Source organism: Phalacrocorax aristotelis, chromosome 2 (genome assembly GCF_949628215.1).
Source record: "Phalacrocorax aristotelis chromosome 2, bGulAri2.1, whole genome shotgun sequence".
NCBI lineage: Eukaryota > Metazoa > Chordata > Aves > Suliformes > Phalacrocoracidae > Phalacrocorax > Phalacrocorax aristotelis.
Genome location: NC_134277.1, coordinates 113,355,786 through 113,373,388, shown reverse-complemented (window position 1 = coordinate 113,373,388; position 17,603 = coordinate 113,355,786). Strand labels below are relative to the sequence as shown.

At 46.4% G+C, this 17,603-nt stretch overlaps 1 protein-coding gene across 1 annotated transcript; it reads right to left on the bottom strand.

Moving 5' to 3' along the window:
* Positions 1 to 10,426: 10,426 nt before the first annotated feature.
* On the bottom strand, positions 10,427 to 15,457 carry TMEM200C (transmembrane protein 200C). The gene is made up of 2 exons (XM_075084719.1): positions 15,348 to 15,457; positions 10,427 to 13,138 (listed from the first exon to the last, which is right to left on the bottom strand). The coding sequence occupies exon 2, from the start codon at positions 13,093 to 13,095 to the stop codon at positions 11,446 to 11,448; it is 1,650 nt and encodes a 549-aa protein (XP_074940820.1). The 5' UTR covers positions 13,096 to 13,138; positions 15,348 to 15,457; the 3' UTR covers positions 10,427 to 11,445.
* Between the last annotated feature and the right edge of the window lie 2,146 nt (positions 15,458 to 17,603).

Here is a 17,603-nt window from a genome sequence, read left to right as displayed (position 1 = left end):
CTTTGTGTCTGAATACAGTGTCTTGATCTGAGCATGCTGCTTGACAGAATATTTTTTATCTGTATAAAATCCATGGACTTGATTCTTCAATCTTATCCCAGGGGGTGCTACCTCCTTGCATTTGGTGACCAGTGGGAAATGCAGCCTGAGCAGGGACCAAAGAGGGAGAATGAGGTGCCTCCAGGAGACTCTGCAGCTCTGCTGGCAAAAAGATTTCCTTCTCTCAGGTTTAGCTTTGTGGAAAAGATATTTTTTGCTCTTGACTGGCTTCACTGAACTGCCCCACCCACCCCAACAGCCTCTGAGGGTGACACTTGAAATGACTCTCTCTACTAATTCTGCACGTAAAGTGACTGGAAATTATTTATCTGAAGACAAACAATATAATTCCAGCCTGAATAACTGAAAGGCTTTAGGTACTCTTATGAAACACTTCACAAAGTAGATATGATTTATAAATAAATGTATTTTTTCAGCGTTGATAGCACTGTCAGTCAAAAACCAATGAGATCTTGAGATTGGCTTAAAAAGATATTTTTAAGATATGTTTCAGGGCATTTTAACTTCCCTTCCATACTGAGTCGTTATCACTCATGGTTTTTTTTTTTTTAAGCCTTCTTTTGTTGGCAAAAGAAAAACTTAAAATGCATAAGTAGTGATGTAAACCTACCTCATAATTCCAGGAGCTTAAGCTTTTGAGGAAGACCCTTCATCTCATAAGAGCTGGTCATTCCCATAGCAGTATTTGTTTTATTTTTTTTCTCCCCTCTTCATGTCTTAGTATTCACTGAGGGTGAAAGCCAAGCATCTGTTCCTTGGTATGACTGCACACCTTATCTCTTGGCTTTCCCTACGCACCGCCCCCATGCTGCCACTCAGCTTGTTGGCTGCAGGACTTGCAGTGACACTATCCCGTTTTTTTTAAGAGCAGAAAGTGAGAGACATTGCTTAACTGGCCAATATTTTTGTTCATAGAAACCAGGTGGCAGTGCATGTGAAGGTGGTGCTTAATCAGGTCTCCCTAGCTCCTTTATACCCAGGAGATAAACTTATATAGTTAAATATGCCTCTCAAAAGCTGAAAGTACATTTCCTTTCCTGTTGTCAGGAGCACGTCTTCGTAGAATCTGCAAAGTTGCTTTGTTACTCCATCCCTAGACCCTCCTTTAACATAGCCTTTACCTGTTGCTGTTTATTTTCTTTGTTACTCCTGTTTTATTTTTCCTCTGCTCTATTTTTCTATTTTGTTGTAGGGTCCCACACTCCTACCTGTTCCATGACACTTTTGTATGTGCCTGCATTTCCCAGCTGGAACCCTTTGCTCCCTTAGCAAGGACAGTGCTTGCTGTGCTGTGTTCTCTTTATTCCTAGGATGCTTTTGTGGCTCAGCCTGTTGCTGCAGGGCAGAATGCCCAACATCACCTCTCTGAGCTGGTAAAGGCTCTGAGCTAGCTCACTTTGGTAGCTGTTAGTCTGCTGCTTGTAAACCCAGTTTGTTCTGGTTTGCAGAGCCCCCTGTTGCAATGGGGATACTGAGCCATCGCAAAGTTTCTGAGCTACTGTAATCCTACTTGGAATAACAGAGCAAGCGTACTGATGACTTACTGCAAATGGAAAGCGGAGCCAGCACAAAATGGGACTGTAGCAAATGTACCACTAAACATGCATCAGGAGCAGAGCAGCACTTACACTGTCCTTTGTAGATGCTGATTGTTTAAGATCAGACAGGAAGGGCACAAGTTCTCCCTGTAGTTGTCAATTTATGCAGATGACAGAAGCAGCAGCAAAATGCAGGATTTGGTGTTGTGGACTATGCTGTCTGAGGCTGGCTCCAACCTTGGACGTGTAAACATAACAGCTGCTACTAATGTGTGAGTAACAGTGGTGGAGAAGGAAGTAGTGGAGGGGGAGGAAATGTTTCCTGTGGGTGCTGGCCTCCTCTGCAGGGTGAGCTGAGTGATGCTGAGGCTGCTGCTGCCAGTATCCTTGCTCCTCACTGAAGGACAGTCTCTGCTGCAGCCTGCAATTGCAAGAGATGCTCCACCAGTCTCTGGAGGGGCAAAGCCCACTCAGGACACAAGGACGCATAAGCCACGGTGGTGTGGGGCCTGAAAGCAGCTACTTAGCACTAAGGATCTCCTCGCCATGGGAATCATTCCTGCCTTAACTTGGGCCCTTTCCCATGTGTCTGATGTATGACATGGCACTGGTGGGGAGAGCCCCTCTCTCCTTCTGAGGTGCCACTGCTTTCATGGGCTGTGGGTGGGCTCCTTGTAAGCCTTGGCATTGCCTTCACTTATACTTTATTTTTTTTTGGTAACTTGTGGAGGTTCAGTCTTACCTCCCATTTCAAACAGCTCTGATTTTGCCTTTAAATCACTGCTGTGATGAGATCAGCTATTTCCTCATTACCTTCTCCATCTAGGACACCTGTTTTACCCAGAGTACATATGCTATTCTATGTGTTGCACCAGAATTTCAGTTTTCAGCGTTTGGCTCAGTTCTTTGGGTGACATAGAAGTAATGTGTATTAGTTGTGCATAAGCACGATGATTTATATAGGTTTATAGATGTTGTGTTGCTGCAGTATACAGATTTGAGCATGTGTGATGTAATTGCTTACACTCTGTACTGTAACAGAATTATTAATTTAAACAAAAGCTAATTAAGTTGTAGCCCTTGACAGAGGAGAAACAGCAATTCTCAGGACTCTTCTCAGTAGAACAAGACCTGCTAATGCTTCTATATTTTATGATGGGAAAACCAGTGCACTAATTGCTATTTCAGTGTCATGAAGACTACTCCCTATGTTTATCAATCACAGACACTATTTAAAAGAAGGCTGTGTACTGGATATCACTTCCATTTACTGTGTAATACAAATAATCTGACATCTCATGTGGTAGGAAAGAGAGCAAAAAAGGTAATGCAATCCAGCATTGCAGTATGGAACATTTATCAGCATGCATTTGAAATGGATATATTACTTACTGATGCCACTCAGGCCACTTGAAGTTCCTGCTGACAAAACCCTTCTCCATCCCCCACATTGCAACTTGTATTCTGGTTTTGTGATAAAGAATAAATGTTTTTAGGAATATCTAAAGATATTTAGGGGTAACTATTTTTCCTGCAATTTATAAGCACTCCAGCTGCTCAGAGGAATCCACAACTCATTTTAAAATAATTTGAATAATTTATGCCTTAATTTCCTACTGTTTTGACATCTTGAATCTACCAAAGTGTCTGTGAATTTTTGCATACTGGTGGGGTGAAAATTCCATTTCTAGCAAGAGACTGAATTGTGAAATGGCAATTCTAAGTAAAGGAACTCTTGTGATCCAAATCTGATTCTTGTCTCCCACCCAACCATTCCTCTAGGCTGGGACTAAACAAAATACTTGTGTTCACTTTCTTTATCAGTTTTGCTGAAAAACATAGTTCTAGCCTATTTATGGCAGCAGAGTTACCTAACGTATATTTGCCTCAATTGCCAGTGAGATTTACCTACAACTGTAAACTCAGCAAGATATCCTACAGAACATTTCTGATACATATCTAATAGGGCTTGTCAGAAAACATTGCTGTTGAGAAAGCTGTTGCCTATATGAGAATTAATTCAAACTGCTGGTGAATCATTAGGCAGCATAAAATGTTTATTTGAGCACAGGACTGGACCAATTTGCTGGTGAAATGAATGATATAGTCAATATCGTCTTAATATCGCTTTAAAAATGTAATTACTTTGAATGTGTCATCTTCCCTTGACATTAGGCCCCTCGCTCCCCTGCATTCATTGGGCAGAGGCAGCTATGCAGGACGGATGCGTGTGCCAAGCGAGGAGGGAATGCCTGCTGCAGCCTTGGTGCCCCTGGGGCGGTCCAGCTTCTCAGGGAAAGGACAGATGTGTGGGAGGAGAGCAAGGGAGTGAGGTGGCAGGTTATTTTAGCTATTGCTCTAGATTCTCCTATTTGAGGGAAGAAAAGCCTTCTATTTCCCTGTCTCTATTTGGTTAGGATGATGGCAGCAGAGCTGCACAGAGCTGTTATGGAGGCTGTCATGAGTTACAGTGAAGTCAGTGCCAGCTATAGATGGGAACAGCCAAGTGCTCTTAATCGCTGCTGGTGCAACTGCAATATTTTATGCTTCCTTTGTCCACTGATAACCCAAAACTGCAAAGGCAAGTGCAACAGGAACTTGTTGCTTTCCTTTGCCTGCCATTTGCAAAAGTGCCTTCTTGGTGACACCAGTGATGATGCAACCTGCAATCTTGTTGGCATCTTTTGCTCTTTGAGTAACTCCTGGGCTTGTTAGTGCCATGCTGGCAGCTGACTTACAAACTGGTGATGGCTAGAAGCTGCTGATTTTCTACAGCTGCTCATGTGCCCCTTTCCTTCCCCTCCCAGATTGTCAGTGACAAGCATGGACCAGCCAGAGGGCTACCAAGGCATAGCATTGCTGCGGTACCGGAGCTCATGGGTCCTAGAACTGTGCTACAGCTTTTATTCAGGTTTTCCCTGCTGTGTGCCAGTGGAGAGGCAGTAGATCCTTGCAAAGAACATTGCTAGGAAGGCATCTTGCTTTTCTGTTAGTCCCAAACAGTTCCTTAAAAAGCACAACTGCTTCATTAAGGTGACAATACACCAAAACTCCAGTTTAAGGGTCTAAAAGAAAGCTTCCTTCCACAGCTTGCTTGCATTAGTCTCTGATCAGATGGTGAGAGACACAGCCTTAGCACCTGACCTTGCTTGGGTGCTGCCGCTGCTCCTCTAGATGCCGTACAGGTTGAGGTTGCAAAGACAGACACAAGGACAAGAACTGTCCCGTTTGCATTTTCAAGCACCATGGCAGCCTGCAGTGTTAATTAAATTAGCGGTGCCAGCAGACAGATTTAAGTCTCCAGAACGCAAAGAGCTGCTACTATCATCACCTTATGCTGTGTTACCACAGTAAACTGAAAAGCAGTGTCAGATTTTACCTGTTCTCATTTTAAATTCCTCATTTGAAACAGAATGGCATCAGCTGCCTAATATCACTTGTGCTCTTAAATATTCTGCAGGGAGGTCTTTGGAAAGTCGTATGCTTTTGTTAAGGTATTTCCTGCAATATTGTGTGTGATGAGTCTGAAAGATAATGAAAGAGATTAGCATTTCAGTGTTCACGCATGCAGAAAGAGGCTCTGTTAAAGATGAAGGTTGGATCTCCTGTTGGACGACAAGCATTCAAGGTTCTGTTCCACAGCAGGCTACTTGTGTTTTTTGGAAACACTGCTTAGAGACAGATATTTGCATCACTGCACACTGGTGCCTATACTCTCCCTTTTGAAAAAATAAAGCTGGTCTTTGCACACTTCATTTGTGGATGTATCTGTGCCTTGTTTTTAGAGAGGAAGATAGTCACACTCTACCCCAGGCATGTTAGAGAGGAATACATTAAGGACTGTAAAACAATATTAGATGATCTCAATAGGGACTCCACAAACATTTTAAACAATAGGTTCTATTAGGCTCTGAGACCAAACTCATTAAAATGAATTTTAATTGTAAAGTCAGTAAAGTAACAACGTGCTACACCCCTCAGAGAGACCTAAAGTATGCTTCAGGATTGAGGGAGGAAGGTTATTTTATGGTGTTGCAGAAGTATTATATTAGTTTATTGGGGCTTTATCCTGATGGAGCTGCCTCTGGTGACTCTTGTGTGGCAGACCTCAGATATGCAAGTTTGCCAGGCCTTTGCAGGTAGTTTTTTGTGAGACCCTATCACAGGTTTCCACGCTACTCCAAGGTGCGAAGGGAGCTGCGTTGCACTCTGTACCAAGCCACCTCCATTTGCAAAGTCATCATCAGCTCCAACCCTACCAGAATTGATGGTCATGTTATAAAGTCCTTTAAAAATGGCTGATTTTGTTTATAACAGCAAAATGGGAGCTGTATGGTGTGGCCTCAGCCTGCTCCCAGACAGGTCAGGGAGGATGTGTCCACAGCCTGTCTGATCCTATCAGTGGTGATGAACAAAGACCAGTCCTAGGATATGTGATAGTATTGTACCATCTTATCTTATGTGGTGGTGGGTGTTGTAACATCTTATCTTTTATAGTTCACAGAAAATAAAAAACCCAAACCAAACCATGATTCATCTCAATATATTTAGATATTTCAGCAAATATTGTTATGGTTCATCCAATTGTTTGGCAGTAACAATACACTGGCCTTGAAGATTTTCTTCAAAGTTGGAGTTCATTTAAACCTTTATGAAAATAATATATTAGCCACTTGAACATTGACTTTTTACTTGCCATTTTTTACTTTAGCCATGAAGCTTTGCATGGAACAGGCTGCTTCTCTAAAGCCAAACAATCTCTCCCCATTTTTACCTTCCAGTCTGAGAGTATCAGTTAATGTCCTCATCAGAACCAAACTTGTCGTGGGAAGAAAGTGGAAAGGAAAAAAAAGAAAAAGTAATACACAAAATCTTAGATTGAAACTACTTTGTGTAGAGGAGGGTGAAGGAAACCTTATGGACTGAGGGTTTAATATTGATTTTAACCCTTGTTTAGTTTGCATCTCTCTTGATACTTTCACCAAACAAGCTTTCTGTCTCATTGCAATGTAGTTTAAAAAGAATACTGATGAAAACTTTAAAAGTAGTACTATGACTCCCCTGTCTCTGTCTAATTAAAATGTAGATAAAAGATGAACTGGTGGATAGGTACAGGCCATGCTCCCTCTGAATTATCCTGTGATCCAGTCCGATCTTTTCTAGGAGCCTAGCTCTCCCATCCAAACTTTGATGCCATTTCACCTGATCGTTTCTGCTTCTCTTGGACCTCCAGGATCTCCTTCTGTCTCCATGCTTACAGTGAAATCTAAATGGTAGGAGGTATTTTCTAGAATGCTTGCTTAGACACATCTGCTTTGGAGGTTTTAGAAGTGGTAACTAGGAAGCCTGGCTTCTGAAATAAAATGGATAGTAGTATACTCTTCCATGTCAGATTTTGGCGGTGGCTGAGACCCAATTTATCCTCTCAACTTGTGCCTGCATGCGCTGTGCCTCTTGTTTGCTCTTTGTGGTCCCAGCCTGAACCCCTGACTCATCCTTGGTGGTGAAAAATAGTAATTAAGCAGCCTGGATAAAGCATTGTATTATTGCTATTGACGGTTGCGGAGAAGCCAGAGAGAAAGAAGCTTTTTCTGAGGGAAGTTTGATGTACTTGATCTAGAAGAAAAAAAGGCAAAAAAAATTTCTATAGTTTTATTGATTATTATGATTTTAATTGTTAGCTACCACTGAGCAATCCTTTTTTGTGTGGGTTTTGTGTAGCAAGGTCTGATTTCTGGCTAGGTTATGGCCAGCAGTTGGCTGTTGCTATCTTTTCTTTTTCTCTTTCTTTCCCTCTTTTCACATGGTGAAAGAAATGTGAGGGACTGAAATGCGTTAATGAGGCAAAGCATTAATTGGTGATCCACTTAAATTATTAGTAATTTTCATTTCTTGCTATAAATACAGTCCTGTTTTATTGCATCCATGTGAACATATTCTTGTTTAGAAAGCAAAACTCTTAAATGTTACCAAAGGCTATTCCTCCTACTGAAATCCAATAACCTTTACCATTGTGCCATCTCCATTACTTCTAATAAAAATTATTGTTTAATTGAAGTCACGTTGCTACTTCTGTGTAAACTCTTTTGGCTATTACAGAAATCCATACTCTATCTCAGACCGTAGACTTAAAACTATGTTAACAGTTACCTAATTCGGTGTTTATACGTGCACTATTACTCACTGTTTGGACAGCACTAATCATTTAAGAGGCTGTTAAAAATGTACCTACCCAATACATTGTAATAAATCTATGATAAATAAATTGTAGTAGATCAGCTGATATGTCAGCAGTTGGGGAGTTCGGTAAATCATTCAGTCAAGGGAGCTGGGTCAATGCAAGGATTTTAAATACTCTGCTAGCCAGTGAAAACTGCGGAAGAACTGGGTTATGGTACAATCATGTCAGCAGCTTCTCCAGAGTCCTGAGGATTTTGTAATAAACAGGAGCACGACTCAAGTACAATTAGGGCATTTGCCTATGTCCTCAGACCGGTCCAAGCAGCATCTATACTCATAATGGACAAACCTAGCGATGGACGTACTCCGAGAGTTCCAGTAGAAATTAACTTTTCCTCTGGAAATTTTATATAAATATCATAGTACTTCTATGCTAAAAGAAACATTTCTGGACCAAAATCTTTTTTGGTTATGCCTGGTTATTTTAGATTAACATATCTTCAGGGATATCACTTTTTAAAGGGGGACTAACAATTCCTTCTTAATAAGTATTTTGCGTGCAAGCTCATCTCATTTTGCAACGCAGAGGCAGGCCGCTATTGGAAAGCAGAGGCAGCTTCTCAGCTCTTGACAAGGACTGTGGAGGAAGCACTTGGTGGCAGGACACTGGAGACAAAGGTTAAAAGGAAGAAACTAGATTGGAGAAAAAAGCCTAAGCAAGTGACAGCATGAGTTAAAAATGGCCAAGAGGCAGCCTGGAGGTGCTGAGAAGCAGCCAGGACCAGCTGGGAGGCACTCCAGAAGAGGTCAGAGCACAAACCCCAGCACTCCCATCACCTGCTGGTATCATCAGGGGAGGGTCAGCTCCTCACCAGTCACCGCATTTCTCTCCAAGGCTAATGGTACCACCAGCAGTCCCACCTGGTGCACAGGCGTTGAAATTCTCAGCTGTTTTCCAATATTGGCATGTTAAACTAACTCGCTTATCTTGAATTTTAAACAAAAGTTTCTGTCTCTAACCCTACCACCGCGTAAGTTGCTCAACAAAGAGATGTAATTAATAAATTTGCAAAAATAATGAGAGATTTTTTGATAACTTGCAGAGAGTCCGCTTTCTCTGCTTATTAATCTGTAAGTAACAAATCACTAGTAGCTGCTGTTATAAAAAAATTCAGCTTGACTGATGAAAGTTCACGTGTCACACCTTTTTTTTGTCAACACAGGAACAGGCTATTTTACTTATTAAACCCAAACTCTGTTGTAATTTTGTTATTCAGCAAGCTTTGCAGTAAATTAATCATCAGAATTACTGAACTGCTTTATTTTAAATCGATCTAAGGAGTACTCTGAGGCAGTTTTAAAGTTGGGGTTTTTTTTCAGAGCACATTGTAGGTTCAGATCGCTGAAGAAATATTTACTATTAAAAAATAAAACATCTGTCTCCCCTGCTTGGAATAAAACAAACCCCTGCCACATCTTCATGAGGACCCCATGCCCCAGTAAGTAGCACCCACGACTCTCCTCTTCCCTTGCACCTCCATGAAGGGTTTTTGCATGGAAAATAAGAAACAGGGTGCCTTCAGCAGTGTCAATAACTGGCATCTCCGTCGATACCAGGTAACCCTGCTCAGATACATCTCATAAATCCCTCTGGAAGTCACATGGGAAGGCGTGGAAGCACAGGGAGGTCGCCCATGGGGAACTGAAAGACCCGTGCAAACCCCAGCGCCAGTCGGGCTGCCCGCTCACCGCTTCATGTGGCGCCTCATCCAGCCCGTGCCAGTCCAGGTGGTTTTACAACATATTTTTGCCAGCTGCGTGCCAGCAGTTTGATAGCAAAAATTGCCACACTGATGTTCATATTGCCAACGCGCTGGTTGCCACTGACGGGAGGAAAGCTATTGCCACCGGGACATCTCCGTTGCTCGAGAGAACAGGCACTTTCTGCTTCCCCAGTTTCAGAACACTGACATGGCAAATTGTTTTTGGTTTGGTTTTTTTCCCCCTACTTCTCTTTTAAATTAGCCTTATTTAATAAAGGATTTTTCTGGATTACTAGATGCAGTTGTGTATAGTGATGGTTCAATTTTGCAATGTACTATAATGTAAGTAGTTAAATATGTAACTAAGCATTCTAAAATATGAAACCATAAGAAAAAATTTTAATTGCAACAGAGAGACTCTTGCCTGCCTACACATTGTATTTGTTTAATGTCGATTTCTCTTCCCGTAGTAGTGAAATGCCACATCCATATTTAAAATTTGATGTATTGACAAAATTTTCTGAGCACATAAAGCTGTTTTGGCAAAATAAAAGAGCCGCCGTGCTGCAGCTACAAAAATGAAACAGCTCATCAATTTACCAAAAATCTGCCCACAGACAAGGCATTCTCCAGCCTTCAGGAAACCTGATGCTTTTCTCCCGCAAGAAGAAAATCTCACCACACCGAAGTAAGGGAGAAACCTCCGCTGACTTCAGTAAGGCCAACTGCTATGAGGTTGACAGGGCTATCATTAGGCTTTAAAATTAACGTTATGCACATGCATTCACGAACAGGAACTGTAACAGCAGAAAGGCTTAACGCAACAGTTATAAGTGAAAAATCCAGAAAGAATATGCTGCAGTTTGAGATTAACGTGTTACTCATGAAAAATCTAATTTTAATAGAAGGTCAAACCTTTAAGAATTTTTTTTTCCTTAGCACATCAAAATCTCACATTTCTTCAGCTGTCACAGGGCAGTGTTAGAAATGGAGACAGAATCTGCTGATTGAATTAAAGTGTGGCTTCTCAGAGACTGAACCAGTATTTATTTTGAAATTACCCCTAAATGATTAATTACCTGCTTAAAAGCATAAGCAAACCTTTGGCCTCATAGCAACTCTATAATCTTTCATAGTATGAAATAAAAAAATTTCTGATATTTGTGATTACTTACCAAAATAAAGGACCTGTTTGTATGGCAGTTTTGTTTGTAAATGTTTTATTAAAAAAAAAAATCTTTTAATGCAATTAGTCAATACACGTGTAATAATACTTAATAAAGTATCACGTAGTAGTAGGTATTTTGGATTCAGGAATGTAATGGTTTTAACTAAATCATCAGAGCTCTGTTCTGCTCCAGTCTCTTCTAAACTGTCATTTATTTTTTTTTTCCCAGAATTTAAACAAACTCATTCTTTGTCAAGGTACGTCATCCTTAAGGCCTTGCAAACTTTTTAGTGATTGAACCAAAACAAAGAGAGAGCTCGGCTTTCTTGATCTGAAGACCACGTTGCTCTTGAGCTTAAAAAGGTGCCTGCGGTTTTCAAGCAGTTAGTGGCAAATCAGCAAGAAAGAAATCAGAGGAGAAGAAGGGGCACTTGGAAATCAAAACAGTAAAGTGCACAGTTCTACTGTCCAAAATTGTATTAATCTGGTCCAAAGAACTTGCTGGACTGTGGATATTTAATACAATTTGGCTTGCATGGAACATACAATCACGATCGGACAGAAAGGATTTTCTTTTTCTTCCTGAAGTCATCTACAGGATTTACGGAATTCAATTTTCAAGGGTAACATACTGCAGCTCTTTGGATATTGATCAGTTTCCTAAGTCCACAAGGAGATGGAGAAGGGGGGGAGGTGTGGAGGGTTGCAAGGTGTCCTCGTGCCTTCTCTGTTTTGTTTAGATGCCAGTACTCTCCAGTTCCCCGTCCTCCAGCCCTAATGCAGCATGCGACCTAGAAATCATAAAGAGTTTCTCTTTATTTGTGTATTGTCTTTGAGTTTGCTGGGATTGCTCCCCTGCTTGTTCTCTGCTGGTAGCCTTGAGGAGGTCTGTCTTCTCAGCTAGTTCCTCCTCACAGTCCTGGATTTTACTGGCTGGGGTGTTGGCAACTGACTCCAAGGAGGTGCCTGCCTCCTCCAGGTGGCTGTAGCCCTTATTGCTGCTGGAAGGCTCAGACTGGGAGCTCTGGGAGTCCGTCCTGGTGATGGCAGGAGGGGTTGAGGGGGGCGACCCCCCAAGATCCAGAGATTTGGAGTAGCTAGAAGATGCCTTTACCAAGAGGGTGGAGTTTGGGCCCCTACTGAGAGGCAGGGACCTAAGTGGCTCAGGGAAAAGGGGACGCCTGGCATCAGGCAAGCAGCTGGTGCTCTGCCGCCTGAGAACCAGCTTGTGCCTCCTCGTCTCACAGCCTCCCTCAACGTGGCTGCTGCTGAGGTCGGTCAGGCTCAGTTCAAACTCCCCCCGTGGGATCTCCCGGGCACCCCGCTCACCGGGGGGCCTCCGCCAGCCTCCCCCTCCGCCGCCCGGGGCCAAGGGCAGGAGGGTGAAAGTACTCAGTGAAGAGCCGACGATGGAGCTGGCTGTGCTGCGCCGGCCCCAGCTCTCCGGTGGGCTGCAGGGTGGGCTGGTGACCGTGTGGCCAGCAAGAGCAGCACGCTCCCGGTAGATGCTGTACACAGCCTCGGCCAGGCTGGGTGGCTGCGGTGGGGTGCAGAAGGAGGAACGCCGTGGCGAGGATGCCAGGTCTGGCGGGGAAAGGGAGATGCCCAGTCCTGGTGGCCAGGAGCTCTTGGCCAGCATGGCCGCAGCACCCAGGCCTTCACCGCCAGGCTTTAGCTCCAGGCCCCGGGACTGCACGTAGTTGACAAAGCCATTGAGAGGGGCTGAGGCCGGGGTGCCTCCATCCTTGGCTCGCAGGCTATGGGCATCGATGACGGTGGAGTAGAGGTCACGCAGGTTGATGATCTTGGTCTTCTTGTCGCGGTTCTCATGCAATACCGCATTGGCGCAGATGAAGAGGAAGATGCCGATACCCATGATGAGGGGGCCCAGCACTTTCAGCTTGTCTGAATGCAAGTAGCTCGAGAAAAGACGGAAAAGGAAACCCACCGAGGCCTGGGGGGACGAGGAAGGGGGGGGGGACTGTGGGGACCCCCGCGTGGTAGCAGCGGTGGAGACGTTGGCTCTGGGGGTTGACTCCGGATGGATCCCCGCTTGTGCCCCTTCCTGGCTCCGGGAGTGGTTCTTGGGGGTGCCACCCTGTGGTGCCAGGTGTCGACCCCCGCTGAAGCTGCCTTCTCTGTACACCTGGCTGGGCTTTGGCCAGTAGCCCACCACAGCCAAGGCGATGCCCACCAGCAGTACCAGGATGCCACAGAGGGCGATGAGCCCTGAGAGGGAGAATAGCTTGAGTTTGCCTTTCACGACCACCACGTCGTTCTTGCGCTTCTTTTTGGCCTTGCGTTTGTGTTTGGGGACTTGACTTTGGGGTCGCAAGGGGTCCTGTTTCCTAGCTGAGATCCTCAGGAGGCCTCCAGTGGCGATCATGGCTGGCTACCCAGAGCACTGCCCCCTACAGCCAGTCCAGCTCCTGTGTGAAAGGGAGAAAAGAGGATGAGGGTCAGGGGAAGACCTGCAGCACAAGAGGTGTCTCTGCTGTTCCTCATTCAAATTCCTGCTAATGAAAACCCTCAACAAGCAGGATGGGGCTCAACACCAACAGGCCTATCTCTCTTGCCCACACAGCTCCTGTGTGTGAGAAAGAGACAGGCAGACTGACAGCATCAAAGCAGCTATATGCCCTGCTACACTCTTGCCTAAAAGCTAATTAATTTATTTACACTCCAGATAAATGATAGAGAGTGTGGCATATGCTGGTGTAAAGAAAACAAAAAAAAAAAAACCCAAACAAAAAAGATCTTAAAGGTCTCAGAAGGAGCTTGCAAACCACTGAAGCGCAGAGGATGCTCAGCCCCGATCCCTAACAAGGTCTGGGGTTATACTGTGCACTGACTGTGGTTAGTTATGTTACGCAGGATTTGAGGGGGATGAGGAGAATAAAAGCAGAAAAGCATTTGATCTAGTCACCATTTGTTTTATTGCACTGCTTACACATTACTAGGGGGACAGTTAAACATACTGCTTGCCTTTCTTAAGTGAGTGGGAAAGGACTTATTGTGAAATACACAAGGGAAACATTTGAACACTGGAAAGCAGTGCCCTGTGAAAGTTTCTTCCTAGCCCTTTGCACTTGGTCTGCAATATTACAGAAACTCATCTCCCACCTGCGGTCCAGAGGCATCCCTGGTTTGGGAACATGTGAGATGCTCTAGGTAACCGTTATGTAACAGTGGCAAGCTGCCCTCCCCCTCCCCCCCCCAAAGGGGAGATGGAGGCTGGCAGGTAAGAGATGGCATGTCAAATCTTATTAAGGGAAGATCAAACCCTTGCGAGTCACCTGGGGAAACAGCTGACTGCTTGTAGGGAAACTAGCAGGGGACTAAACATCAAGTATTTATGGCTTTTGTTTTACTGGACTATCAGAAGTCATCTCTCTGTTCCAGTGATCTGAGCTCCAAAATGCAGCGTGTAGGAGCAATTCCTGCATCGTTGCAATTCTTTTTGGAGGATATTCCTTCATGCTACTGAGAGGCAGGATCCCCACCACCTTTCTCTTTCTGAGTGTCCAATTTGCTTCCTCTGAGGGAGCAAAAGATGACAGCACCAAATATAATACGATTCACAAAGTTCAATTCCTTGCACTGAAAGGTGATTAAATAAGCACCTAAAAAAATGTTGCTCCCCTTCCCCCATTCAGCTTTTAAATCTCATCTCTTTCCTGTTCTATTCCCAGATTTGCCACGTATGCTGTAATTTTGTGTCCCATTTACGCCGTTTGCATTTCCCCAGAAAAAGAAGGGTGTTGTCAACAAACACCTTGTTAAATTACTCTCCGAGGTACCGCATGCCCAAAACAAAGAGCAGAGACTTTTCCTCCCTTTCCTCTCGCTGAAGTATTTATTTAAAAACGAAGGAAAAAAAAAAAAAAAAAAACACCAACCAAAAACCAGGAGTATTTTTTTGCTGATGCGAAAGTGCAATTATCGGGGCACGCTTTGCTTTAAACGCCGGTTCGTTGATCTCTGCTGCCCGGCCAGCCAGCAGCCCGTCTCCCCTGCCACGGCGAAAACAGATGGCAACCAGCCCCGAGGAACGTCCCCAGCTCGGCATCGCCGGGCACTTAGTTTTGGCGGCGGAGGGAGCCGAGCTGGGCGTGCGAAGGCGGGCACCGTCGGGCCGCCGGCCGCTGCCACCGGCCGCACCGCAACGAACACCCGCGACTCGCAGGGGCTGGAGCCACCGCTGGCACCGACTGACCGCGACCTCCGCCCAGCCCAGCCCAGCCGCCTCCTTCGGCGAGCCCTCCAGCGCAGCCCCGACCTCACTCGGTAAAGACCAAGTACAGCTGTAATAGTGTTACCGGGACCCGGCTTAACCCCATCCCACCCCGCCACAGGCGGGGCTGGCCGGGCTCCGGCTGCCGGGGCAGGGGCCGGCACCCACCGGAGCTCCGGCACCAGACTCGGGGCTCGCCGCTGGCCGCGCCCGGTGCCCCGCGAGCAGGGCCGGCCCCGCAGCTCCCCGCCGCCGGGACAGGGCGCCGAGCCCGGCTGGGGACAGCTCCAGACCGCTCCCCCCCGCCCCACGCCCCGCTCCCCGCCCCGGGGCGCCCGTCGGGGGTGGTCGGCGGACGGGGCCGCCGCTCAAGATGGCAGCGGCGGGGGGAGGCGGTCACTTACCGAGGAGGACCGGGGAGAAGTCCGCGCGGGAAGCGGCCGAGCCGCCGCGGGGAAGAAACTTTCCGCCCCGAGCGGGCATCCCCGCCCCGCCGCCGCCCCTCACGGCCCCGGGCGGGCGGGCGGCGGGGCTGGGCCGAGCGCCGGGTGCCCCCTCCTCGACCCCGCCGCCGCCGGCCGCCTCAGGAAGCTCCGCGGCAGCGCTGCCCCCTCGCCATGCCGCATCCTTCCTGCCGCGGGGCCGCCCCCCCGGCAGCGCCCGCCCGTCCGTCCGTCTGTCAGCCCGCCCTCAGCCGCCGGCCCAGCGGAGCCGGTGCCGGCGCTGCGGGGCTGCCGCGGCTGGCGGCCGGACCGGGCGCCGTTGCTAGGAGACGGGAGCCGTGACACAGGGAAATTGCGGCAGGATGGCCGCGGCCGCCTCCCCCCGCCCCCGCCCCGCCACCTGCGCACCTGCGCCCGCCCCCCGCCGGCCCCGCCCGCCGCCGGCCACGCCCTCAACCGCCACGCCCCGGCCTCGCCACGCCCCGGCCTCGCCTCGCCCCGCCATGTCGTGCGTGCGGAGCCGTGCAGCGCCACGCCGCGCCACGGCACGCCTCGCCACGCCTGCAGACCTTTTCTGCCCCCCCAGCTCCCCCCGTCCGACAAGCTTGTGGCCGCAGGCGAGGCCACCCCGCCTTTGGGTTTTTGGGTTTCCCTCCCGCCCCCAAAGTTTACAGGAGAGCTTAAGGAGAAAGCCGGGAAGCGGGTGAAAAGGTGAAGCAAGTGGACGAAAGAAGAAAGTGGCAGCTGAGGTACGTCGGTGGTGTCACCCAGGATCTCTCGTTTTCAGCAGAGACCGGGGAAGCGATGTTCTCTCCTGAGCTGCTTCATGAAAACTGATTAAACTGAAGCTATCGCCTAAGTGAGACATGATCTAGCGTGTGCCATCACGCTGCTTCTCTCGTTCACAAGAGGAGATCATTGCTGATTGCTGTAGTCGAGTCTTGTTACGGGTCCGCCGTGAGCCGGAAAGGCAGATCTCGGGCAGGTATCTCAGTAAATACAGAAAACACATCCTCTGGGTTTGCTCTGAAAGTACTGTGCATGGTTTTCTGGAGAGGATAGGCTGAACCTGCCTTTTTGTGCAGTGGCCTTGGATTCCTCTCGCAGCTGGAGTGTGGCCTAACCCAGGCCAAACTGGAGCTCTTCTACCCCTGCTTGACCTCTTGTGTGGGAAGACTATGCTGTGTGTAAACCAACTGCCAGAAACCGAGGGGCAATAAAGGAACGTTTATGGTGTCAGACTGTGTTTCTAAAAGCAAAGGATCCAACACAGGTTGGGGAAATTGTCAGAGAGATTACGCATATTCAGTTAAATTGTATGCATTCCAGCCTCAACAATTCTGCGATTCTGTGTTCACCCAGACTGTGCTATTACATGTCTTTCACCCCAACTATCAGTGCCTGGTTTGAGAACAAACAAATCCTAAAGCTGCACATATGCATTTTAATGTAATTTACAGTTTGTCTCAGCAAAATCGCTTGGGACACATTTCTTCTGGTATGTATAGAACTTTTGGTTATGCAACAGGCTTGAAATTTAAGATTTATTATTTAAGAGTTTCTTTTGAAAGTGTTCTTTGAACGGTCTCGATGAACCCGAGTCTTCTGACGTTCAGTAATTTGCTTTGTGTTCAGCCCAGACTATCAGAGAAATCCAAACATATCACATCTGTTTCCACTGGAGACCTGTATCACATCAATAATGCAGCATCACCAGACTCTCCCTGAAAGGCTCCTGTGTTAGAGAAAGAGGAAGAACGAGAGTGATTTTTTAAAGGGCAAAAAGCTCTTTTCCCTGTCTGAGTCATATTTTCTATTTCTGTCAAACTAAACCATTCTATTTAGCTATCTTTTTATACAACAGCCTTTCCATATTTTCATTGCTAAAGTTTTGAGTGATTAGGCTATCATCACATTCACAGTTTTCAAATTACTCTTAGCAAAATATGTTGTAGGTGAGGCCAAATCCTGGAAAATAAGAAACACGTTCTTGGATGAAAAGCTGCTGAAGGTGTTGTTCCGCAGAAGCCAGCAATTCTACCTTAATTTGCTCTACATGGTAAGGACCAGTTGTACAATGGCAGGCTGAATCCCTCAGAGCAAGTGACCTTGCTGAGTTGCATATCCCTACCTAACCTACAGGTTCTTCATCCTGTTTAACAAATGCATTGGGAGCTTTAATGAAACATTTATTTTATTTTTAGTTGATATGGATTT